Source organism: Ornithorhynchus anatinus, chromosome 4 (genome assembly GCF_004115215.2).
Source record: "Ornithorhynchus anatinus isolate Pmale09 chromosome 4, mOrnAna1.pri.v4, whole genome shotgun sequence".
Classification (NCBI taxonomy): Eukaryota; Metazoa; Chordata; class Mammalia; order Monotremata; family Ornithorhynchidae; genus Ornithorhynchus; species Ornithorhynchus anatinus.
Window position 1 is genome coordinate 96347464 of NC_041731.1, and position 26861 is coordinate 96374324.

A 26861-nucleotide genomic window follows, 5' to 3' on the forward strand; every position below is an offset into this window, starting at 1 on the left:
CACTTTTTGTCAGCAGAGATAGCGCTGCTCGTTAAATCCCTAATCCTGCACTTGGGGGTGAACAGACAAGACCAAAATAGAAAATGAGTTCTTGGTAGCGAGATGGAAAAAATGATTTCCACAAACCGCTCTTGTGGTCAAGAGTGGCCACCCCTCGGTACAGCAGTTAGGGTACAATGAGAAATTTTTAAAAACACATATGGTCAGAACTAAACAAGGAATAAAAACTAAGACACGATCAATTCTGGCAAGCATTCATTCATTCAATGGTATTTATTGTGTGCAGAGCACTGTACTAAGCGCTTAGCACTGTGGAAAGAGTACGGGTCTGGGAGACAGAGGACCTGGGTTCTAATCCTGGATTGCTTTGTAACCTTGGGCAAGTCACTTCTTTGTGCTTCAGTTTTCTCAACTGTAAAATGAGGATTTAAATACTTCTCCTTTCTACTTAAGAGTCTTGTGTAGGACAGGGACTGGGTCTGACCTAATTAACGTGAATCTTCCCCAGTGCTTAGAACACTGTTTAACACATAACAGGCGCTTAACACATTAGAGAAGCAGCATGGCGCAGTGGAAAGAGCACGGGCTTTGGAGTCAGGGCTCATGAGTTCGAATCCCAGCTCTGCCACCTGTCAGCTGTGTGACTGTGGGCAAGTCACTTAACTTCTCTGTGCCTCAGTTCCCTCATCTGTAAAATGGGGATTAAGACTGTGAGCCCAACGTGGGACAACCTGCTTCCCCTGTGTCTACCCCAGCGCTTAGAACAGTGCTCGGCACATAGTAAGCGCTTAACAAATACCAACATTATAAAAAAACCCGGCTCCCTATGATAGCTCTAACAAGGCATGCAGTTTCAACCCTTGGTAGACATGAGTTTGGCTTGATTATTATCGGGGTATTTAAAAAAATGACTCATCAATAACGAAAATATCCCCCACCCACGACGCATTTATCATAACTGGTTTTTTTTTAGTACTAGCAACCTATTATTAAAGTGTCTTTTAATCGTGTACCTTCAGTTTTTTTACCTTTCCTTTTTCCTTCTTTACTTCTGCCTATTACTTCCTCTTCTTGAGGCATTTGAGCCACTTTCTGTAAAAATACTTTCTCAAGGGCTTGGGCCATAAGAACAATATCATCACCTGGCTGTAACACAAGTTAAAGGCATTTTAGGGTTAAGACTGGTCAATCATCACGCTAAATTTAAACACGACAGATCATTCAGCTAAAGCACACCATAGAAGGAGTCGGAAAGTGGCTACACATGAACTTCTCTCATTACTTTTATATCATATTTAAATTGCAGACTGTATCCCACTTGATTCTCTGTTGTCTATTCCAGGGCTCAGAACAGTCTGCCTGAACTCTGAGTTCCCAGACTGAACTTCCCCTTTTCCCTCTGCTCCCTCTGCTGCCCCTCTACCCCCACCTTCACCTCCCCTCAGCTAAACCCCCCTTTCCCCCCTTTTCCCTCTGCTCCTCCCCCTCTCCCTTCCCCTCCCCTCAGCACTCTGCTCGCCCGCTCCTTTGTATATATTTTTTTATTACCCTATTTATTTTGTTAATAAGATGTACATCCCCTTGATTCTATTTATTGCTATTGTTTTTGTCCGTGTCTGTCTCCCCCGATTAGACTGTAAGCCTATCAATGGGCAGGGACTGTCTCTATCTGTTGCCGATTTGTACATTCCAAGCGCTTAGTACAGTGCTCTGCACGTAGTAAGCGCTCAATAAATACTATTGAATGAACAAATAAATACTACTGAATGAATGAACAGTGTTTGACACATTGTAAGTGCTGAAATACTATAACTAGCTTCCGGTGACTTACATTCACTTTTGACAAATGACCATCATTTATCAATTATGGGTAAAGGGTAGTGCTCTAGTATACTTTGAACAACAGTAGTTGGAGTATTGAAGTTTTCACTTCAAAACTGAGGGTTCATTTCAAAGTTAACTGGGGCCAGGGAGAGAAGGCAGGAGCGTCAGACGAACTGTCACCTACGATTACCTGAAACTGCCAACTTCTCATTAATAACCCTTTCCAGGTCCCTGCCCTCTCTTGAAATTCTCTTCCTCTGCAACTCTCCACAAGATCATCATCTTTATCACCACGATCCATCACCCCCTCTGGCCCTAGTAGGATCAAAATGGTGTGCAGATGGGTGAATGGATGGTTTTGGACAAATATCTCGGTACCTTTCAATTCTGAACCGTCATTTTATCTACCCCAGCACAGAGCTCAACTGTTCAGTGGGTAAAATTACTACATAATGTAGTGATAAAGCCAGCTCTTTAGGTTTAGGGTACAATTTAAAAAGTCAGCTGTATCTAGACAAGGCTGCTGAACAGCATGTTAGCAGGTGTTAAAGCACACATACCTTATTATATAAATAGCAATTCGTAAACATTGTATTGAAGTCTTCCACACATTCTGAAGCCTTCACGTAGTATTTATATTCCAAACGCTTTTTAATGGTGCTCAAATCCATTGGGTTCTTGATAATGCGGTAGTAATCCTGGAGATATTAAATAAAAATCTCTTAACGCTTAGTGCGGTGATGATGATTAAAATAAGCATACCTAACATTTTTAGCTTTTAACACGTGAGCTCTGAAGTTAATGATTACAATTCGGATCTGAAGCGGGGAAGGAGAAGTGTTATAGCTAATGGCCACAGAAGTACTTACACCAGGAAAAACTAAAGCTAAAGTTTTAAATTGGATAAAATAGATTTTTTTTTTAAGATTAGTAGATTCCTATCTTTAGATGTGAACCCAGAAAGTCCAACTTGTTTCCTAATTTCTGGATGGGTGGATTCTCCCACTGCAAGCGATCGATAAACCTGGGTCCTGTCAGGAAGACTTGAGTGAGAACTTCCTCAAGGGAATTTATTACAGGGCTGAGGGTGCAGCGCAGCTTAGTGGAAAGAGCCCGGGCTTGGGAGTCAGAGGTCGTGGGTTCTAATCCCAGCTCCGCCACTTGTCTGCTGTGTGACCTTGGACAAGTCACTTCACTTCTCTGTGCCTCAGTTACCTCATCTGCAAAAATGGGGATTAAAAAAAATGTGAGCTCCACGTGGGACAATCTGATTAACCTGTATCTACCCCAGCACTTAGAACAGTGCTCTGCACATAGTAAATGCTTAACAAATGCCATAATTATTATTATTATTAACCAGCCATGTTCCCCCGGGGGCAGTGGATGCAACAAGCCACGAAACAGTATAGCCTAGTGGACAGGCCACAGGATTGGGAGTCTGACCCTGGGTTCTAATCCTTACTTCCCCACTTGCCTGCTGTGTGACCTTGGACAGATCACTCAACTTCTCTGTGCCTGAGTTACCTCATCTGTAGGACGGGGATTAAGGTTGTGAGCACCATGTGGGATGTGGACTGTGTCCCAATCTGATTCGCTTGTATCTATGACAGGGCTTAGCACACAGCAAGAGCTTAAAACCATTAAAAAGTACTACACACATACAAGCAAGGCAGTGGGCAGGAATGCAGCTTATTGATGTGCACTCATTGACAAACAAAACTCTTTTTATGGTCAAAGTGACTGCAAAAGACTAGTTGCTGCCAAAAACCTGCCCAAAAATACACAAAGCCATTTGTCCGCTTTTTGTGGCCCATGATACAGCTCTAAGGTTAAAATTAAGTGCACTATATTTCAGATTTTTGAAGTTTCAAATTTTAATTGAATACACTTCAAACAACTTACTTTTCAACAAATAAGCAATAGGCTTGGGCAAGAAATAGGACAAATCCAAAATACATTTTCAACAATGACCAAAATATATGCTCTTATTCAAAGTGATTATGCACTTAATTGCTCCAATACAGGAACTATTTTTAATATATTAGTGTTAATGTAGGGAAAGAATATTTCTAAGACTTACAAAATGCTCAAATACAGGTGGTCAGCCTACTTTGTGTCAGAAATTTTTCTGCTCTTTCTAAACAACCCAGGAGTTAGAAAGTGAAAAGCAGCATGACCTAGTGGAAAGACCACAGGCCTGGAAATTAAAGGATCCGGGTTCTAATACCAGCTCCATCACTTGCCTGTTACAGGACCTTGGGTAAATCACTTAACTTCTCTGTGCCTCAGTTACTTCATCTATAAAATGGGGATTAGGACCATGGACCTGTGGGAAACTTGGACTGTGTCCAACTTATCTTCTCTCTCCCACAGCGCTTAGTACAGTGCCTGGCACATAGTGCCATTAAAAAAAAATTCCAGACTATGGTATTCCCTAATTTTTAGAGGGTCAGTACTCTAGTAGTGTAATTCATTCATTCATTCAATATTTATTGAGCACTGACTGTGTGCAGAGCACTGTACTAAGCACTTGGAAAGTACAATCTGGCAACAGAAACAATCCCTACCCAACAATGGGCTCACAGTCTAGAATGGGGGGAGGCAGACAACAAAACAAGTAGACAGGCATCAATAGCATCAATAGAAATAAACAGAATTATAGATGTGTATATCATTAATAAATAGAATAATATGTACAAATATACACCTGTGCTGAGGGGTGGGGTAGAGCAGAGGGAGGGAATCGGGGCAATGTGGAGGGAGGGGGAGCAGAGGAAAAGGGGGGCTCAGTCCGGGAAGGCCTCCTGGAGGAGGTGAGCTCTCAGTAGGGCTTTGAAGAGGGGAAGAGAGGTAGTTTGGCGGATGTGAGGAGGGAGGCCGTTCCAGGACAGTGGGAGGATGTGGGCCAGGGGTCGACGGTGGGACAGGCGAGAATGAGGCCCAGTGAGGAGGTTAGTGGTGGCAGAGGAGCGGAGTGTGTGGGCTGGGCTGGAGAAGGAGAGAAGGGAGTTGAGATGGGAGGGGGTAAGGGGATGGAGAGATTTGAAGCTGAGAGTGAGGAGCTTTTGCTTCATGTGAAGGTTGACAGGCAACAGCTGGAGGTTTTTGAAGAGGGGAGTGACAGGCCCAGAATGTTTCTGTAGAAAGATGACCCGGGCAGCAGAGTGAAGTATACACTAAAGCGGGGAGAGACAGGAGGTTGGGAGATCAGAAAGGAGGCTGATGCAGTCATCCAGTTGGGATATCATGAGAGATTGTACCAGCAAGGTAGCGGTTTGGATGGAGAGGAAAGGGAGGATCTTGGCGATGTTGTAAAGGTGAGACCGGCAGGTTTTGGTGACGGACTGAATGTGAGGGATGAATGAGAGGGCAGAGTGAAGGAAGACACCACGGTTGCGGGCCTGTGAGACGGGAAGGACGGTAGTGCCATCCACAGTGACGGTAAAGTCAGGGAGAGGACAGGGTTTGAACATTAGTGAAAGGGAAAAAGCCTATATGAAGAAAAAAATGTATTTAAAGAAGCCAACAACCATGGTATCTATTAAAGCTAAAAAGTGAGAGACACTAATAGTCAAGTATGTGCCAAATTAAATGGTGACAAAATTCAGGAAGTGCCTGTGACAGTATGTCTTAAAAGTAATAATTTTAATGACAGTAGTACTTGTTAACTGCTTGCAATGTGCCAAGCATTGTTCTAAGCATTGAGGTAGATAAAAGATAAATTCAAGCCCTTGTCCCATGCGGAGTTCACAGTATAAGGGGGTGGAAGTACAGATATTGAATTCCTATTTTACAGAATGAGGAAATTGAGAAATCGAGGGAGAGAAGTGAAGTGATTTGCTCGAAGTCTTACAAAAGTCTTTGAAAAAGTCTAACAAGTCTTACATTCCTACCTATAACAAGGTGAATTAATCTTATTTATTGAGCGCTTACTGTGTGCAGAGCACTGAACTAAGCACTTGGGAGAATACAATATAACAGAGTTGGTAAACACCTTCCCAGCCCACACTGAGTTTACAGTCTAGATGGGAAGACAGACATTAATATAAATTAAGGATATGTACCTAAGTGCTGTGGAGCTGAAGGCTAAATAAAGAGTGTAAATCGAAGCGTGTGGGTGACGCAGGAGGGAGTGGGACACGAAGAAATGAGGGCTTAGTCAAGGAAGGCCTCTTGGAGAAGATGCGATCTTAAGGCTTTGAAAGTGGGGAAAGTGATCGTCTTTCATATAGGAAGAGGGAGGAGGCTCCAGGCCAGAGGCAGGGTTTGGGTGAGAGGTCAGAGGCGAGTTACAGGATATCGAGGTATAACAAGCCGATATTTCTCTCAAAAATTATTTACATTTTAATTTATGCAATAACACACTTACCGGAAGTCTTAGCTTTACAGCATCTACAGGTTGCTGAAATGGCCAAGAAAAACTATGCTTCCATATTGCCTTTATGACCACCTTCTGTAAATACTGAAGTTGATTTGTTATGCGCCCGTTTTTTTTAGTGTTTATATATTCTGGTGGAGGAGGATTAACAATTGTCTGTCTGCTTGGCAGAGACATTTCTGGGTGGGTTCTAGATATACTGATGTTCGGATGTATTCTTCACAATTATCTGCAATGACGTCTGTTGGAGAAGGAGAGGTAACTCAGGATTATTAAAATGGAAACATTAAGCCATATTTAGGGACTGTAATAATAATGTTGGTATTTGTTAAGCGCTTACTATGTGCAGAGCACTGTTCTAAGCGCTGGGGGAGATACAGGGGAATGAGGTTGTCCCACGTGAGGCTCACAGTCTTAATCCCCATTTTCCAGATGAGGGAACCGAGGCCCAGAGAAATGAAGTGACTTGCCCACAGTCACGCAGCTGACAAGTGGCAGAGCTGAGATTTGAACCCATGACCTCTGACTCCCAAGCCCGGGCTCTTTCCACTGAGCCACGCTGTGCTCTGCCGTTTCTCAGTCCTTTAAGTATCTTGTGATTACAGCAGTAAGATAGTCCATACAAATGAACTTTTAGAAGAATGAGGTTTGGATTATTTTTGTACCTCGTTGCTGGCATAACCTAGAAAAAAAGGTGATGGAGTATGGACAGATTGAAAGTAGCAAAGGGCAACTAAGGATAGGGGTTACTTTTAATATAGCTGATCTATCAGTATGAGGAAAAGGGAAGTCGAGGCAACCAGTCTTTCACGTATCTATATCCATAATTCATAATTATAATTAGAAAAAGGGATGTTAAGGAGGTCCAGCAAAATGCTTAAAACACTAGCTGGACTTAAGTTTTACAACAATTCCTAAATTTCATATCCCCAAATTTCACTCTTTTAGAAAAGGTAATTTATATATTTTTTAATGGCATTTTGTTACGCACTTACTAGGTGTCAAGCACTGAACTAAGCATTGGGGTAGACATACGTTAATCATGTTGGACACCATTCAAGATCCATAGAGAAGCAACATGGCCTACTGGAAAGAGCATGGACATGGGAGTTGGATTCTAATCCCAGCTCTGCCATGCGTCTGCTGTGTGACCTGGGGCTGGTCACTTCACTGCTCTGTGCCTGTTTCCCTTTCTGCAAAACGGGGCTTAATCTTATTCCCTTCTACTTAGACTGTAAGCCCCATGTGGGACAGGGACTGGGTAACTTACCTCTATCCCAGTGCTTAGAAGAGTGCTCGGCACATAGTAAGTGCTTACGTACCAAAATTATTACTTTTATAAGGGGCTCATGGTGTTAATCCCCATTTTACAGATGAGAGGAGGCACGGAGAAATTAAATGACTTGCCCAAATTCACACAGCAGACAAGGGTTCTAATAAAAGGTGTACCTATAATAAAGGTGAAGCAAGAGGCAACGAGAAACCACTTCTACATTTTTACCAAGAAAACTCAACGGATCCGCTCCCAAAACGATCGCAGATGGAGGTGAAGTGTTCTGGGAGAGAGATGTCCATGGCGTCGCTATGGGTCGGAAATGACTCCAGAGCACAAGACAAGGAACGACTAAGTAGGCGTCTTAATAGTATTTATTAAGAGCTTATTGTGGGTGGCACACAGTGTGAAATGTTGGGAAAGAATACTTAGGGAGGAAATTAGACATATCCCCTTAGGGGGCTCAGTTTAAAAAAAGAAGCAGAAATGACCTGTGGCCATCTCAGATCCAGATCTGGTGTCTTTTAGGATATCTAATTAGCTCATCTTTACAAACTAGCACTAATAACCATTACATGTGGTAATTAAGAGCTTACTACATGCCAAGCAATGGGCTGATGGCTGGGGTAAATGCAAGATAAATCAGAAACAGTATTTCTTCCAAATGGGGCTCCAACTCACGGACATATCTGAAGTTTATTTTAATGTCTGTCTCTCCATCTAGACTATAAACTCCTGGTGGGCAGGAAATGTATCTATCGACACTGTTGTATTTGCCCAAGTGCTTGGTACGGTGCTTTACACATAGTAAGTATTCAATAAATACCACTGCTGGATCGATTTATCCCTATTTTACAGATGAGAAATCTGAGGCAGAGAAGTCCAGTGACTTTTCCACGGTCACACAGCAAGTATGTGGAGGAGCCAGCTTCCCAGTACCAGCTCTGCCACTTGTCAGCTGTGTGACTGAGGGCAAGTCATTTAACTTCTGTGCCTCAGTTCCCTCATCTGTAAAATGGGGATTAAGAGTGTGAGCCTCACATGGGACAACGTGATTACCCTGTATCTCCCCCAGCGCTTAGAACAGTGTTCTGCACATAGTAAGCGCTTAACAAATACCAATATTATTATTATTATTACCAAGTTCTTTCCATTAGTGTATGCTATACTCCTGCCTTAGTGTAGGCACTTCTGGATCACTAGGAAGGCAGAGATTTTTCCTATTTCTACTACAAACACAAAAGACATCTTCTTCCAACAATCCAACTCTGTTCTGGCTCAATAACAACATAGTGATGTTTGTTAAGTGCATACTATGTACCAAGAACTGTACTAAGCACTAGGGAAGATGAAGGAGCAGTACGGTGTAGTAGATAGAGCACTGGCCTGGGAGTCAGAAGGCCATGGGCTCTAATTGTGATTCTGCCACTTGTCTGCTGTAAAGTCTTGGGCAAATCACTTCACTTCTCTCTAAATTACCTCATCTGTAAAATGGGGATTAAGACAGTGAGCCTCATGTGGGAGAGGGATTGGGTCCAACCCAATTATCTGGTATCTACCAGTGTTTAGAACAGTGCCTGGCACACAGTAAATGCTTAAATCCACAACTATTTATTATCTGTTTCCTTTTTTCCTCTGGTAAAGTGTTTTGCAACCACTAACCCCCCAATTCTACTGACTGAATCCTAGCACAGATCAAAGTGTGCTATAGCTTACTTCCCATCCTCTTCCTCATTGTACATATTTTGTACTCTTGCAAGGTTGCATTATTTAACCCAGAAAATCAATGCAGAAGTATATTCTGTTACAGGTGGACATTATAGTATAAAAGGAATTTTTATCAAGTGTCGATCACGGTGAATCTTCAAAACTTTTCTCACCCACTAGACTATCAGGGTCAAGGGTGTGGAAGAGACTACTCAGCTCCATGCCAGCAGAACTTCCATTGCTTGCTTCTTAGGCTAGCACTAAGCATTGGGAGATAAAACAGTTATCAGACACGACCCCTAAGAGGTTTGCAATCTACACAATTTAGGGGGAAAAGGGGAGAAAAAGGAAAAGACTAAAATTTACAAATAAAACAGGCGATATGTAAATAATAATATATAATAATAATGATATTCATTAAGCACTCAGTATGCGCCAAGCACAGTTCTAAGTGCTGGGGTAGGTACAAGGTCATCAGGTTGTTCCACGTGGGGCTCACAGTCTTAATCTCCCTTTTGCAGATGAGATAATCGAGGCCCAGAGAAGTGAAGTGGCTTGCTCAAGGTCACACAGCAGACAAGTGGCGGAGCCAAGTTTAGAACCCACATCCTATGACTCCCAAGCCCGTGCTCTTGCCACTACGCCATGTACACCATGTTACTTTCATAATATTTCTAAAATCTCCCCGCTCCTCTCCGCCCAAACTGCTACTGCACGGATCCCACCTTGGCTATTAGATAACCTCTTCGCTGAGCTCCTTGGCCTGGATCACCCTTCTCTAGTCAAAATTTAACTCGGCTGCTCAGGTAATTTTCTAAAAAGCTGTTCGGTCCATGTCTCCCCGCTCCTCAAAAATCCTCCAGTGGTTACCCATCCATCCCTGCATCAAACAAAAGTTCCCTACCACTGGCTTGAAGGCAGTCAAGCTTCCTTCTCCTACCACAACCGAGGACACGTTCTATATTCCTCTGACTTAATCACTCTATCTAATCTTGTCTCACTGCTGCATCACCGCCTCCACCCTTCCTCTGATCTGGACCTCCCTCCCTCCTCCATAACCGACCAGCACTTCCAACGGTATTTATTGAGCGTTGACTGTGTTTAGAGCACTGTACTAAGTGCTTGGGAGAGTACGACACAATTGGTAGACGTATTGGCTGCCTAAAAGGAGTCCCCGATTAGACCGTAAGCCCGTCAAACGGCAGGGACTGTCTCTATCTGTTGCCGACTTGTTCATCCCAAGCGCTTAGTACAGTGCTCTGCACATGGTAAGCGCTCAATAAATACTATTGAATGAATGAAAGGGGGTGACAGACAATACACATACATATATGTATGTAAGGACTGTGGGGTGAATAATAATAATAATGTTGGTATTTATTAAGCGCTTACTATGATGTGCCAAGCACTGGGGATACAAGGTAATCAGGTTGTCCCACGTGGGGCTCACAGTCTTCCTCCCCATTTTATAGATGAGCTCACTGAGGCGCAGAGACCTGCCCGAGGTCACACAACTGACAAGCGGCAGAGCCGAATACCAGAAGGGCAAACCAGAAAGGTATTCAAATACCGAAATGCCAAAGAGTACAGATCCGAGGGCATAGATGACACAGAAGGGAGAAGGGATCAGGGAAAGAGGGCTTAATCAATAAATCAAGAATAATTACGGAGTGCTTGCTGTGTGCAGAGCACTAGACTAAGCACTTGGGAGAGTACAAATCTACTTGTTTTGTTGTCTGTCTCCCCCTTCTAGACTGTGAGCCCGTTGTTGAGCAGGGATTGTCTCTATCTGTTGCCGAACTGTACTTTCCAAGCGCTTAGTACAGTGCTTTGCAAACAATAAGCGCTCAATAAATATGATCGAATGAATGAATACAATATAACAGAGTTGGTAGGCGAGTTCCCTTCCCGTAAGGCCCACACCGTCTAGAGGAAGGCTTGGAAGAGACGTGACCTTAAGGCTTTAATAATAATAATAATAATAATGTTGGTATTTGTTAAGCGCTTACTATGTGCAGAGCACTGTTCTAAGCGCTGGGGGAGATACAGGGTAATCAGGTTGTCCCACGTGAGGCTCACAGTTAATCCCCATTTTCCAGATGAGGTAACTGAGGCCCAGAGAAGTGAAGTGACTCGCCCACAGTCACACAGCTGACGAGTGGCAGAGCCGGGAGTCGAACTCATGACCTCTGACTCCGAAGCCCAGGCTCTTTTCCACTGAGCCACGCTGCTTCGGTCAGTGCTTCTCTGTGCCTGTTACCTCATCTGCAAAACGGGGATTAAGAATGTGCCTTACGTGGGACAGGGACTGTGTCCAACCTCATTAAGCTGTATCTACCCCAGCTCTTAGTACAGTGCCTGGCACATACTAAGTGCTTAAACACAATAAAAACATGGAGGGGTCAGCGAGGCAGTGTGGTTAAGTCCTTGGCTCAACGTGGAGGCAGTTTGGATGGAGGAGGATTTTTAGCAATGTCGGGAAGGTAGAGTCATAACGGGATTGGGTGGCAGAGTGACTAGGTGGGTTGAATGAGAGCAGTGAGTTGAGGGTAATGCCACGGTTATGGGCTTACGAGAGAGAGGATAGTGGTATTGTCTACAGAGACGGGAAAGGCAAGGGGAAGGAAAAAGTTTGGATGGGAAAAGGAGCTTTGTCTTAGACACGTTTACCCCCACCCCCACCCAAAAAATTCACATCTCCAAAAGACCTCCCCTGATGAAGCTCTCATTTCCTCTACTCCCTTCTGCACTGCCTATGAAGCTGGCTCTGTGCTTGGCACACAGTAAGCGCTTAAATACATTATTCTTATTATATGCCACCATTTCCTCTACTGGTAATCGATTTTAAACGCCCGTTTCCCTCTCTGGAGTGTAAGCTCTGTGTGGGCAGGGCTCACGTCCACCTAATCTATTGTATCATTGTACCTACTCAAATGTTTACTCTGTATAGAGTAAGTGCTCAATGAATACCACGGATAAAATGACATAGGATATTAATACAAGAGCATGTAAGGGCATAATTGCTACAGGAGACGGTACATACGCAAGTACTAAAAGTGGCAGTTAACGGATATGACCGCGGAGAGCCAAAGAGCCAAAAACAAACAACCCCCCAACCCCCAAACTTGCCCCCTCTCTTCTTCCCTCCCTGACCACCTCTTCTACCATTCATTTTCCAATGGCCTCTTCCACCAACTTATTCACTGGGCCTCGATCGCATTTATCCCGCTGCCGATTCCTTGCCCACGTCCTCCCTCCCACACCCTCAGTACACACGCTAGATTCTCCCCACCTCCAATTATTTATCAGGATAATAATAATAATGGCATTTGTTAAGTGCTTACTACGTGCCAAGCACTGTTCTAAGCGCTGGGGAGATACAAGGTAATCGGTTTGTCCCACATGGGGCTCACAGTCTTAATCCCCATTTTACAGATGAGGTAACTGAGGCACAGAGAAGTTAAGTGACTTGCCCAACATCACACAGCTGGTAAGTGGTGGAGCGGGGATTAGAACCCATGACTTCTGACTCCCAAGCCCGTGCTCTTTCCACTGAGCCACGCTTGCCTTCAAGAAACCTTCCCTGCTTATGCCCCCTTTCCCTCTAGTCCCTTTCCCTTCTGCATTGCCTTAGTACTTCCAGCTCTACCCTTAAGCACTTGATAGTCACCCCACCCTCAGCACTATGTACATATCCACAATTTATTTTAATGTCTATCTCCCCCTCTAGACAGTAAGCTTCTTGTCAATAGCAAATGTATCTACTAACTGCTGCACTGTAGTTTCCTAAGTGCTCAGTACAGTGTTTGATAATGACGATGATGGCATTTGTTAAGCGCTTACTACGTCCCAGGCACTGTTCTAAGCACTGGGGTAGATTCGTTCTAATCAGGTTGGACACAATCCATGTCCCACATTAATCATTAATCCCCATTTTACAGATAAGGTAACTGAGGCCCAGAGAATAATAATAATAATGATGATGGCATTTGTTGAGCACTTACTATGTGCAAAGCACTGTTCTAAGCGCCAGGGGGATACAAGGGGATCAGGTTGGCCCACGTGGGGCTCACGGCCTTAATTCCCATTTTCCAGATGAGGTAACTGAGGCACAGAGAAGTTTAAGTGACTTGCCCCAAATCACACAGCTGACAACCCATGACCTCTGACTCCCAAGCCCATGCTCTTTCCACTGCGCCACGTTGAGCCGGAATTTGAACCCATGTCCTTCTTACTCCACTAAGCCAGTGTTCTGCACACAGTGAGCACTCAAATTCCAGGGAACAGAGACAGGGAACGAAATTCTCCCGGAGATTTAATATCATCAGGCTGTGGTGCAGAGGAGTTGAAGTGGGAGGTCGTGAACATGAAGTCAGGAGAAACAGGAGTGAGGCAAAATTATTTTGAGGGGAATAAAATGGTGAACTAGGGAAACATAGGGAATGCTTCACAAATGTGTGATTCCCAACATTATAGCAGAAGTACCTGTACTCAAATAAAGTAGGGGAAGGTTATTAGAGAGTACAGGGCCAAGAGAAGAGGCGTGCGATTCTACGTCTCCCTCTAAAGACACTATTATCCTTATTGCTTCCCCATCCCCCCTCGAATTAGTATTGCCCTCTTTCCAGTAACTGGAGTTGTACACCAAAAACCAAATGAATCTAGGTGCTCTTGCTAATGAGCAAGATGATAGCATAACAGATAAATTGAGGTTTGTACTAAAAATCCTTAAACTGGACATTGGTTTGCACCGAAATAGACAAAACACTCGAGTTACTAAGCTTCCAGTTAAAATGTCTGTGCTATGCACTATTATACTGGCATCTGAAATCATTCAAGCAGTGGCCCTTAGTAATAATGTTGGTATTTGTTAAGCGTTTACTACGTGCAGAGCACTGTTCTAAGCGCTGGGGGAGATACAGGGGAATGAGGTCGTCCCACGTGAGGCTCACGGTCTTCATCCCCATTTTACAGATGAGGTAACTGAGGCCCAGAGAAGTGAAGTGACTTGCCCACAGTCACACAGCTGACAAGTGGCAGAGCCGGGATTCAAACCCATGACCGCTGACTCCCAAGCCCGGGCTCTTTCCAATGAGCCACGCTGCTTCTCTACAGCACAGTCTTACATGTCTCCTGAACAGTTCTTCAGTGCAGCCAACTCAGTTATTCTCCTGAATCATGGACAGATGAATAATGGAAATTATATAATCCAAACTTTAGTTTTACTCTTCTCCATTTTTTTGAATTCAATGGAGCTAAAGTAGTACAGCTCTGTGGTTTTGGGTAACTTGGGGACAGGTAAAATACAAGTTAGTTACCGCAGCAGGCACATCATATATATTTTTACTTCGCTAGATAACTTTCATTGCATAGTAAAATATATCAATTTTCTTTTCTGAGCGCTAACTGTGCAGAGCACTGTACTAAGCGCTTGGGAGAGTACAGTGAGGTTTGACATTCCCCACGCACAATGAATTTAAGTCTAGAAGCGGTGGGAATAGACAAGAATATACAAAACTAAATTATGGATATGTGCATTAGTGCTAGTGGGTGATGAGTCTTTGGGGGAGCAAGTCGGGGCGATGCAGAAGGGAGTGGGAAAAGAGGAAGTGAGGGCTTAGTCAGGGAAGGCCTCTTGGAGGAGATGTGCCTTCAATAATGCTTTGAAGGTGGGGAGAGATTGTCCAACGAATCTGAAAAAGGAGGGATTTCCAGGCCAGAGGCAGGACCAGGCGATGTCGGAGGCGGCAAGATAGAGGCAGAGCGAGTAACAGGTTTGTTAACATTATCAATAAGCATTTTGAGTGTGACGTTGCACAAAGTGTTCTTTATAATAAGATGCCTAAATACATAAAATTGTAACACCAAATGTCTACAGTATTTAACAGCTTATTAGCATGTTTTTAGTGGCCTTCTAGCCCACCCTGTTTTCACTCTTTTCCTTATCCTCCCTCAGATAAAGGCGCTAATGAGCAATAAACTGCTAAAAATCGGAAGGCAAGACAAAGGAGAAGGGAGCGTGAAATTATGGCTGGGCTGAAGTGGCAGTTGGCAGGATCTAAAATGAGAAGCAGCGTGGCTAAGTGGAAAGGGCACGGGCTTTGGAGTCAGAGGTCATGGATTCGAATCCCGGCTCGGCCACTTGTCAGCTCTGTGACTGTGGGCAAGTCACTTCACTTCTCGGTGCTTCAGTTACCCCATCTGTAAAATGGGGATAAAGACTGTGAGCCCCACGTGGGAGAACCTGATTCCCCTGTGACTACCCCAGCGCTTAGAACAGTGCTCTGCACATAGTAAGCGCTTAACAAATACCAACATTAAAAGGGCAAGTCTAGAAATCAGGGAAGCGGCCTCCTGGAGGTGTGATTCCAGAACAACTTTGAATATGGGGCAAGCACATGGGAGGGTAATTCTGGGAATTCCACGAGGTATGGAGCAGTGAGTAGGTTATCTGGGGAGAAATGAAGAGCGGGAGTTAAAGGTGCTTTTTGTTTTCTCTATTTCGGTGCAAACTGATGTCCCGTTTAAGGATTTTTAGTACAAGCCTCAGTTTGGCCTTGAAGCCAACGGATCAGGAGTTTGGTGTGGAGAGGGATAAATGATTAGAACGGAGGTTTCTAAGAAGGAGAGCAGGGTGGAACATTTCAGAAGTTGGAGATACGTACACACATGCTGTGTGGCTGAGGGAGGGGTGAACGAAGGGTGCAAATCCAAGTGCAAAGTTGACACCGAAGGGAGTGGGAGAAGTAGAAATGAGGACCTAGCTGGGGAAGGTTTCTTGGAAGAGATGTGCTTTCAATATGGCTTTGAAGGTGGGGAGAACCTTACCAACATTACCAACATGGGAAATACCAACATCATTATTATTATTATTATTATTATTAAAGAACCTGGGCTTGGGAGTCAAAGGTCGTGGGTTCTAATCCCACTTCCGCCATTCATTCAATTGTATTTATTGAGCGCTATGTGCAGAGCACTGTACTAAGCACTTGATGCCACTGATCTGCTCTGTGACTTTGGTCAAGTTATGGGTGTCACATATGAAGAGAGAGGGGGTGATCTCCCCCGATTAGACTGTAAGCCCGTCAGAGGGCAGGGACTGTCTCTGTTACCGATTTGTACATTCCAAGTGCTTAGTACAGTGCTCTGCACATAGTAAGCGCTCAATAAATACTATTGAATGAATGAGATATTGGCGACAGGTGAGACAAGATGGAGGTACAGGTTGGTATAGAGGGGCAAAATGTGCAGGCTGAGCTGAGGTAGGAAATTAAGGAGGTAAGGAAGGAACGGGGGCGGTAGGAAGGCGATTGGGTGCTTTAATGCCTATGATAAGGAGGTTTTTTTGATTCGGAGTTGGATGGGCAACCCCTGGAGGTTCTGGAAGAATGGGGAAACAAGCTGAACAAGTTCTGTGGAAAAATGATCCGGGCAGCAGAATGAAGTCTGGACTAAAGTGGGGAGAGACGAGAGGCAGAGAGGTCAGCAAGGAGGCTGATGCAGTGATCAAGACAGGATAGGATAAGTGCTTGGATTAACATGGCAGCAGATTGGATGCAGAGGAAAGAACAGATTTTAGCCCTGTTGAACCAACAGGATGATCTGGTGACAGATTGAATGCGTGGACTGAGTGAGAGATGAGTTGAAGAGAACGACATGGTTATTCATTCAATCGTATTTACTGAGGGCTTACTGCAGAGCACTGTGCTAAGTGCTTGGAGAGAGAGGATGGTGGTGCTGTCTACAGTGCAGGACATGTCATGGGGAGGACAGGGTTTCGGTTAGAAGAGAAGGATTTCTGTCATGGACACGTTTGGGATCTGGGAATCATCCACAAAGAAATGGTAGTTGAAGCCGTAGGAGTGAATGAATCCTCAAGGGAGTGGGTGTAGATGGAGAAGAGAAGGGGGCCCAGAACTGAGCCTTGAGGGACTCCCACAGATAATGATAATGATAATAATGATGATGGCATTTAAGCGCTATGTGCTGAGCACTGTTCTAAGCAGTGGGGTAATAATAATTATGATGGTATTTAAGTGCTTACTATGTGCCAAGCACTGTTCTAAGCTCTGGGGTAGATACGAGGTAATGATGTTGACCCACATGGAGCTCACAGTCTTAATCCCCATTTTCCAGATGAGGTAAGAGGCACAGAGAAATTAAGTGACTCGCCCAGAGTCACACAGCTGATTAGTGGCGGAGCCGGAATTAGAATCCACGACCCCTGGCTCCCAAGCCCCAGCTCTTCCCACTGTGCCACGCTGCTTCTCATACAAGGTAATCAGGTTGTCCCATGTGGAGCTCACAGTCTTAATCCCCATTTTACAGATGAGGTAACTGAGGCCCAGAGAAGTCAAGTAACTTGGCCAAAGTCACAGGGCAGATCAGTGGCATCAAGTGCTTAGGACAGTGCTCTGCACATAGAAAGCACTCAATAAATACAATTGAATGAATGGCGGAAGCGGGACTAGAACCCACAACCTTTGACTCCCAAGCCCAGGCTCTTTAATAACCTTTAATAATAATAATAATAATAATGTTGGTATTTGTTAAGCACTTACTATGTGCAGACCACTGTTCTAAGCGCTGGGGTAGATACAGGGTAATCAGGTTGTCCCACGTGAGGCTCACAGTTAACCCCCATTTGACAGATGAGGTAACTGAGGCACAGAGAAGTGAAGTGACTTGCCCACAGTCACACAGCTGACAAGTGGCAGAGCTGGGATTCGAACCCATGACCTCTGACTCCCAAGCCCGTGCTCTTTCCACTGAGTCACACTGCTTCTCTGTGGTGCGTGGGTGGAATAGGAGGAGACTGTGAAAGAGACAAAGAGTGGCTAGAGAGAGAGAGGAGAACTAGAAGATGTGGCAGTGAAGCCAAGGTTGAATACTTCCAGAATTGCTGGGGTCAAAAGGGTAAAAGGCAGCTGAGAGATCGAGGAGGATCAGGATGTTGGTAAGGAGATCGTTTGTGATCTAATAATAATAATGTTGGTATTTGTTAAGCGCTTACTATGTGCAGAGCACTGTTCTAAGCGCTGGGGTAGATACAGGGTCATCAGGTTGTCCCACGTGAGGCTCACAGTCTTCATCCCCATTTTACAGATGAGGTAACTGAGGCCCAGAGAAGTGAAGTGACTTGCCCACAGTCACAGCTGACAAGTGGCAGAGCCGGGAGTCGAACTCATGACCTCTGACTCCCAAGCCCAGGCTCTTTCCACTGTTGGTATTTGGTATTTGTTAAGCGCTTACTACGTGCAGAGCACTGTTCTAAGCGCTGGGGGAGACACAGGGTCATCAGGTTGTCCCACGTGAGGCTCACAGTCTTCATCCCCATTTTACAGATGAGGTAACTGAGGCCCAGAGAAGTGACTTGCCCACAGTCACAGCTGACAAGTGGCAGAGCCGGGAGTCGAACTCATGACCTCTGACTCCCAAGCCCAGGCTCTTTTCCACTGAGCCACGCTGGCAGTTTTTGTCGGGTGAAGGGAGCAGAAGCTAGACTGGAGGGGGGGTCAAAGAGAACTGGAGACAGTGGGTGTAGACAATTGTCTCCTGGCAGAGGTCAGGGAGGGGGCAAGTGCGGGAAAATCTCTCCAAAACAAAAAAGTTCTCACAGATCATGTCTCCCTGAGTGACTGTACTTATTAAGTGCTGACCATGTGTAAAGTACTGTACTAAGTAGTGGAAAAGTGCAGAGCACTATACTAAACACTTGGGAGAGTTCAGTTACAATAGATTTGAAAAAAGAATACACGAATGAGATAAAGACCTAGTTCCTGGCTCCTAGGGGCTCACAATCTCGGAGGAAGGGGGAGTTTGTGACCCGTAACGAAAGAACTTATATAAAATAAGGACATGATAAACATGGAAGAGCCACAGGATTTGAGGATCTTCTCAGCTCAAACCAACAGTCACTGCAAGTGAAAAAATCTAAATTCTTAGGCTGGGGGATTATTTTTCTCTAAGGAAAGGCTGTATTGCGAAGCAGCATGGCCTAGTGGCAAAAGCACGGGTTTGGGAGTCAGAAGACGTGGGTTCTAATCCCGATTCTGCCACTTGTTTGCTGTAAGGCCTTGGGTAAGTTGCTTCACGTTTCTGTGCCTCAGTTACCTCATCTGTAAAATGGGGATTAAGGCTGTGAGCCCCACATGGGGCAACCTGATTACCTTGTATCTGTTCCAGTGCTTAAAACGATGCTTGGCACATAGAAAGCGCTCAACAAATATCAAAATTCTTCCCGCGGTCCTGGAACGCCCTCCCTCCTCACCTCCGCCAAACTCATTCTCTTCCCCTCTTCAAAACCCTACTTAAAGCTCACCTCCTCCAAGAGGCCTTCCCAGACTGAGCTCCCCTTTTCCCTCTGCTCCCTCTACCCACCCCCTTCACCTCTCCTCAGCTAAACCCTCTTCTCCCCGCTTTCCCTCTGCTCCTCCCCCTCTCCCTTCCCATCCCCTCAGCGTCCGCTCAACTGTATATATCTTCATTACCCTATTTATTTTGTTAATGAGCTGTACATCACCTTGATTCTATTTATTTGCTATTGTTTTAATGAGATGTTCTTCCCCCGATTCTATTTATTGCCATTGTTCTTGTCTGTCCATCTCCCTCGATTAGACTGTAAACCCATCAAAGGGCAAGGACTGTCTCTGTTACCGATTTGTCCATTCCAAGTGCTTAGTACAGTGCTCTGCACATAGTAAGCGCTCAGTAAATACTATTGAATGAAAATTATTATGTTTTTCTACACTAATTATTAGTCACAGATTTGCAATGCTTTAGGCTCCCACCTTACGTTGTGAGGTATTCGTGGTATATGTGTTTTACTTCCACTGCACTTTCCCTACGCTTTTAGCTCTCCAAAGGTACCAAATAAACAACATTACTACTATCTTGATCTATAGGGAGGATTTACTGATAATTTATGGTGTACTGGTAGTCCAAGGAGAGCAGGAGATACACTAAAGCATAACTTCCAGGAAGATTTCCGAATTTATTCTATTTTCGGTTTGTGGAATAGTGGGGGACAAGGTAGAGGAAACTCCCCATGAAAAGCATTTCCCAAGTTCTAGTCTGTGAAAAGGTACCAGCCCTCAACCTCGCTATATCTTGCCTAAAGAAAACGAGTTTTCCATCCATGGACTTGCAGCTGAAACCTGAGATCTGACATGGCACTGTGGCAACTAACCTCTGAGTATCACGGAAGCCATCCAAAAACTCAGTGTGAGGAAGAGTTCTGCCCTCTCCCTGCTTCTAATAAACACAATTAATTCATGCCAAGGTCTCAAGGGGTTCTGCAAGAACCCCACAAAATCCTCAGAAAGTTTTGCAATCCATGAAGCCCGAGGTTAGGAACCACTGGCCCAGATAGAGTAATTAGACAGAGGTACTATTGGCTGAAGTCATAGTTCAGAGAATTATCAATAATTCAGCATCAACCTGGAGAAACGGTCCTGAACATTAATCTGCCCGGGGCCCCAAGTGTTACATTTTCATGGAATTACTTGGGACAAATTTTCCCCCAAAAATTGAGACGGAAGTTAAGCAATCTGCTAAATGAGGTTAACATTTAAAATGATTTATTAATTAGGATGGATTCAGGAGTACGCTGGAAACCCCCCTCCCAGCCCCACAGCACTTCTGTACCTACCTGTAATTTATTTATATTGATCTCTCTCTCCCCTCCTCTAGACTGTAAGCTCATTGTGGACAAGGAAAGTGTCTGTTTATGGTTGTACGGTACTCTCCCAAGCGCTTAGTACAGTGCTCTGCACACAGTAAGCGCTCAATACAATTGAATGAATGAACAAGTGCTCAGCAGTATCCTTACGCAGAAAAATACCAAAAATAGGACTGAAAATATAATCTATTAGCAGGAATGGCAAAGGAGGGAATGATAATAATAATGTTGGTCTTTGTTAAGCGCTTACTATGTGCAGAGCACTGTTCTAAGCACTGGGGTAGATACAAGGTCATCAGGTTGTTCCACAAGGGGCTCACAGTTAATTCCCATTTTACAGATGAGGGAACTGAGGCCCAGAGAAGTGAAGTGACTTGCCCACAGTCACACAGCTGACAAGTGGCAGAGCCGAGATTTGTTAAGCGCTTACTACATGCCAGGCACTAAGCCAGGAACCAGAGAATAAATGGTATTTACTGAGTGCTTACTATGTGCAGAGCACTGTACTAAGCACTTGGGAGAGTACAGAGTTAGCAGACATGTTAATAATAATAATGTTGGTATTTGTTAAGCGCTTACTATGTGCAGAGCACTGTTCTAAGCGCTGGGGTAGACACAGGGGAATCAGGTTGTCCCACGTGGGGCTCACAGTCTTCATCCCCATTTTACAGATGAGGGAACTGAGGCACCGAGAAGTTAAGTGACTTGCCCACAGTCACACAGCTGACAAGTGGCAGAGCTGGGATTTGAACTCACGAGCCCTGACTCCAAAGCCCGTGCTCTTTCCACTGAGCCACATGTTCCCTGCCCACAACGAGCTTAGAGTCTAGAGGGAATTCCATAAAAAAACAAATTAGGTAAGTAGCATCATTTTAAAGATACTTAGACCTGCGGAAGAGCGTACAGCAAAAGGTAGGTAGAATGATTTAAAATAGTTTTGAACCCACCTATGCAAAGTAGTGGTCATCCTCGACTTCCTAGGCAACTACTTGAAGGATTTAGTCCATAAAGATCATGAAAAGGCAAAATTAGCTTGGTCTAAGAAAAAGCAGGGGAACCTAAATGGTCTTCAAATAGAATATTACATAAATCCTGTGAATAACCACTGTGCAAGCCTACAGTGAACCATTTAACACAGAATTGCTAGAATCTGCCACATGATTATCTGTTTGGAATAATTTTCACGACACTGGCATGATTAACTAGGATGTCCATCCGACCTCCTTCTTTGCGAATCTTCAAAGCAAGACCAGCTTTCGTTTGTTTTATTATTAATAATCGTATTTATTGAGCGTTTACAGTGCGCAAAGCACTGTACTAAGCGCTAAGGGGTTGACTCCAGTCCCGCCCAAGCCTCATCTGACTAAATGAATTTAAAGGTCAAACTCCGGCTTTAATTAACTGACAACGGTGTTAAGCGTTGCAAACCCAAATCAATTAACTCCTTCGCAGAAGACTTTAATGTTAAAAATACCTGATTAGCGGCCAGTAAATCCGAGCTAAATAAGCAGTAGCCAGTAAACGCTTTTCCTGAAAAAAAGGGTGCAGCTATAAAGATGTATTTCAAAAAAAATGTGCTTCAAGTTCAACAGCCAGCTGGAATTTCGGAAAATTATACCACTTAAACACCTTTTTAATAATGATAATGTTTGTATTTGTTAAGCGCTTACTATGTGCAGAGCACTGTTCTAAGCGCTGAGGTAGCTACAGGGGAATCAGGTTGTCCCACATGAGGCTCACAGTCTTAATCTCCATTTTACAGATGAGGTAACTGAGGCACAGAGAAGTTAAGTGAGTTGCCCAAAGTCACCCAGCTGACAAGTGGCAGAGGGGGGATTTGAACCCATGACCTTTGACTCCCAAGCCCGGGCTCTTTCCACTGAGCCTCGCTGCTTCCTATGCTTGCTTTTAGGTCAAGGGGGTGTGGAAGGAACATCACCGATAGGAACTAGGCAGTTTAGATGACTAAAACCTTCTAAATTTGTTTCAAAAAATGGTCCCCCTCTAGACTATGAACTCGTTGTGGGCAGGGTATGTGTCTGATGTTCTTCTGTACTCTGCAAGCGCTTAGTAGCGTGGCTCAGTGGAAAGAGTCCGGGCTTGGGAGCCAGAGGTCATGGGTTTGAATCCCCCCTCTGCCACTTGTCAGCTGTGTGACCGTGGGCAAGTCACTTAACTTCTCTGTACCTCAGTGACCTCATCTGTAAAATGGGGATTAACTGTGAGCCTCACGTGGGACGACCTGATGACCCTGTATCTACCCCGGCGCTTAGAACAGTGCTCTGCACATAGTAAGCGCTTAACAAATACCAACATTAACATTAATTAGTAGAGAAGCAGCGTGGCTCAGTGGAATGAGCCCGGGCTTGGGAGTCAGAGGTCATGGGTTCAAATCCCCCCTCTGCCCCTTGTCAGCTGTGTGTCTTTGGGTAAATCACAACTTCTCTGTGCCTCAGTTCCCTCATCTATAAAATGGGGATGAAGACTGGGAGTTCCATGTGGGGCAACCTCATCACCTTGTATCCTCTCCAGCTCTCAGAACAGTGTTTCTTGTCCCCTAGTAAGCGCCTTAACAAATGCCATCATAATTATTAGTACAGTGCTTTGCACGCAGTAGGCGCTCAATAAATACAATTATTCTTATTTAGCCGTATTTTCCGCCATGGAGTCTACGGAAAGGTACCAGTCAGTTGTCCAAGTGGACTGAATTTTGGAAGTCGACCTGGGCAGAAGCCAGCCATTGGCAACGGCGGCTAAGGTCCTCCTGGGGGACCACGGCGTCTGAATCGATCAATCGATTGTATTTAGCAGCATGGCTCAGTGGAAAGAGCCCGGGTTTGGGAGTCCGAGGTCATGGGTTCTATTCAGTCATTCAATAGTATTTATTGAGCACTTACTATGTGCAGAGCACTGCACTAAGCGCTTGGACTGTGTGACTGGGCAAGTCACTTCACTCCTCTGGGCCTCATTCCCTTATCTGGAAAATGGGGATGAAGACTGGGAGCCTCACAAGGGACAGCCTCATTACCCTGGATCTCCCCCAGCGCTTAGAACAGTGCTCGGCACACAGTGAGCACTTAAATATTCATTCATTCAATATTTATTAAGCGCTTACTATTCATTCAATAGTATTTACTGAGTGCTTACTATGTGCAGAGCACTGTACTAAGCGCTTGGAATGTACAAATAATGTTATTTGTTAAGCGCTTACTATGTGCAGAGCACTGTTCTAAGCACTGGGGTAGATACAGGATAATCAGGTTGTCCCATGTAAGGTTCACAGTCTTCATCCCCATTTTACAGATGAGGGAACTGAGGCACCGAGAAGTGAAGTGACTTGCCCACAGTCACACAGCTGCCAAGTGGCAGAGCTGGGATTCGAACCCATGACCTCTGACTCCCAAGCCTGGGCTCTTTCCACTGAGCACTGTGCAGAGCACTGTACTAAGCGCTTGGAATGTACAATTCGGCAACAGATAGAGCAATTCATTCAATAGTATTTATTGAGCGCTTACTATGTGCAGAGCACTGTACTAAACGCTTGGAATGTACAATTCAGCAACAGATAGAGCAATTCATTCATTCAATAGTATTTATTGAGCATTTACTATGTGCAGAGCACTGTACTAAGCGCTTGGAATGGACAAATCGGCAACAGATAGACAGTCCCTGCCCACTGATGGGCTCACAGTCTAATAAACAAATACCAACATTATTTATATTATTAATAATAATAATAATAATAACGTTGGTATTTGTTAAGCGCTTACTATGTGCAGAACACTGTTCTAAGCGCTGGGGGAGATATAGGGTAATCAGGTTGTCCCATGTGAGGCTCACAGTCTTTATCCCCATTTCACAGATGAGGTAACTGAGGCACAGAGAAGTGAAGTGACTTGCCCACAGTCACACAGCTGACAAGTGGCAGAGCCGGAATTCAAACCCATGACCTCTGAATCCTAAGCCCGTGCTCTTTCCACTGAACCACGTGTGCTGGGCACTGTACTAAGCGCTTGGAATGGCCAAATCAGCACCAGATAGAGACAGTCCCTGCCCACTCACAGGCTCACAATCTAATAAACAAATACCAGCATTATTATTATTTAGCGGGCGCTTACTGTGTCTGGGCACTGTATTAAGTCCCAGCTCTGCCACTTGTCAGCTGTGTGACTGTGGGCAAGTCACTTCACTGGGCCTCAGTTCCCTCATCTGTAAAATGGGGATGAAGACTGGGAGCCCCACGGGGGACAACCTGATCACCCTGTATCTACCCCAGCGCTTAGAACAGTGCTCTGCCCCTCATCTGTAAAATGGGGATTAATAATGTTGGTATTTGTGAAGCGCTTACTCTGTGCAGAGCACTGTTCTAAGCGCTGGGGGAGATACAGGGTCATCAGGTAGTCCCACAGGAGGCTCATAGTTAATCCCCATTTTCCAGATGAGGTCACTAAGGCAAAGAGAAGTGACTTGCCCACAGTCACACAGCTGACAAGTGGCAGAGCCGGGATTCGAACTCATGACCTCTGACTCCCAAGCCCGGGCTCTTTCCACTGAGCCCCACGTGGGACAACCTGATGACCTTGTATCTCCCCCAGCGCTTAGAAGAGTGCTCTGCACATAGTAAGCACTTAACAAATACCAACATTATTATTACTGAGCCATCAGAGACGCCCCACCCGTCCCGACAAAATGGCACCCGAGGCTCTTCCCAGACGCCTCTGCGGGAACCAAATTTGTGGCCTGAGGGAAAGATGGCTCCCTTGGCCTCGCTGACGGCCCCCTAGCAAACACCAGGAGGGGAAAATGAGGCAGGGGAAAGATGGTGTCGACGTCTACCATCCCCGCGGGGGTGGGAAGTCGGGGGACGGTTTCCCCAGGAGGGCGTGGCCATGTCTCCCTTCCCCATAGGCCCTGAGGGGCAGGGATGGTGCAGTCTCCGCCTCGACGGTCAGTTACCTCAGGCCGTAAGGGAGGCAGCTGACAAGGCACCTCAGAGGGGGGGACTGGGAAGGGGCGGATCCTTCCTGTCGGCCATGCGCACCTGGCGGCGCCTCAGCGGGCCCGGCCCTCTTCGTAATGGCGGCCGGTAGAGGCCCTCAGTTGGCGCCTTTATACCCGACCGCTTGTAACGGCTCTTCTCATTGGTCCCGCCGGGTCACGTGTTCAACGAAGGGCCGAGGGCCGGGAAGAAGCCCGAGCCTTTGCGCCGCCATTTTGGAAAGTCAGGCCTCCACTGACAGGCCCCGGGCTGGAGGGGCGAGTGGAGGCCGTTTGGCTTGAATAGCATCATGATGGCGACGTTGCTTAAACGCTCATTAGATAATAATGTTGGTATTTGTTAAGCGCTTACTATGTGCAGAGCACTGTTCTAAGCGCTGGGGTAGACACAGGGGAATCAGGTTGTCCCACGTGGGGCTCACAGTCTTAATCCCCATTTTACAGATGAGGGAACTGAGGCACAGAGAAGTTAAGTGACTCGCCCACAGTCACACAGCCGACAAGTGGCAGAGCCGGGATTCGAACTCATGAGCCCTGACTCCAAAGCCCGTGCTCTTTCCACTGCGCCACGCTGCTTCCCCACCAAACACTGTTCTAAGCGCTGGGGGGGGATACACGGTCATCAGGTTGTCCTACGTGGGGCTCATGGTCTTCATCCCCATTTGACAGATGAGGGAACTGAGAGAAGTGAAGTGACTTGCCCAAGGTCACACAACAGACCAGTGGCAGAGCCGGGATTCGAACCCCCGATCTCTGACTCCCAAGCCTGAGCAGCTTGGAGCTGCGCTGCTTCTCCTTGCCATCAGAGGAGAAGCAGCGTGGCTCTGTGGAAAGAGCCCGGACTTGGGAGTCAGAGGATCTGGGTTCGAATCCCAGCTCTACCACTTGTCAGCTGTGTGACTGTGGGCACGTCACTTAACTTAGAAGCAGCGTGGCTCAGTGGAAAGAACCTGGGCTTGGGAGTCAGAGGTCATGAGTTCAGATCCCAGCTCTGCCACTTG

At 45.4% G+C, this 26861-nt stretch overlaps 1 protein-coding gene across 6 annotated transcripts in view; it reads right to left on the reverse strand.

Annotated features, from left to right (window-relative positions):
- BRDT (bromodomain testis associated) overlaps nt 1-25954 on the reverse strand; it is a 73720-nt gene extending 47766 nt beyond the window's left edge. For 2 of the 6 annotated variants that reach the window (XM_029063789.2, XM_029063783.2), the window contains exons 1-5: nt 25819-25954; nt 22337-22392; nt 6194-6443; nt 2385-2522; nt 1014-1146 (exon numbers count right to left, since the gene is read on the reverse strand). In XM_029063789.2, coding sequence (XP_028919622.1) covers nt 1014-1146; nt 2385-2522; nt 6194-6379 — 457 coding nt within the window. In that variant the 5' untranslated portion in view covers nt 6380-6443; nt 22337-22392; nt 25819-25954. Of the gene's footprint in view, nt 1-1013; nt 1147-2384; nt 2523-6193; nt 6444-9355; nt 9377-22336; nt 22393-25818 lie in introns of those variants that run through there. The other 4 variants (XM_029063788.2, XM_029063787.2, XM_029063784.2 and 1 more) reach the window with 4 other exon arrangements.
- Between the last annotated feature and the right edge of the window lie 907 nt (nt 25955-26861).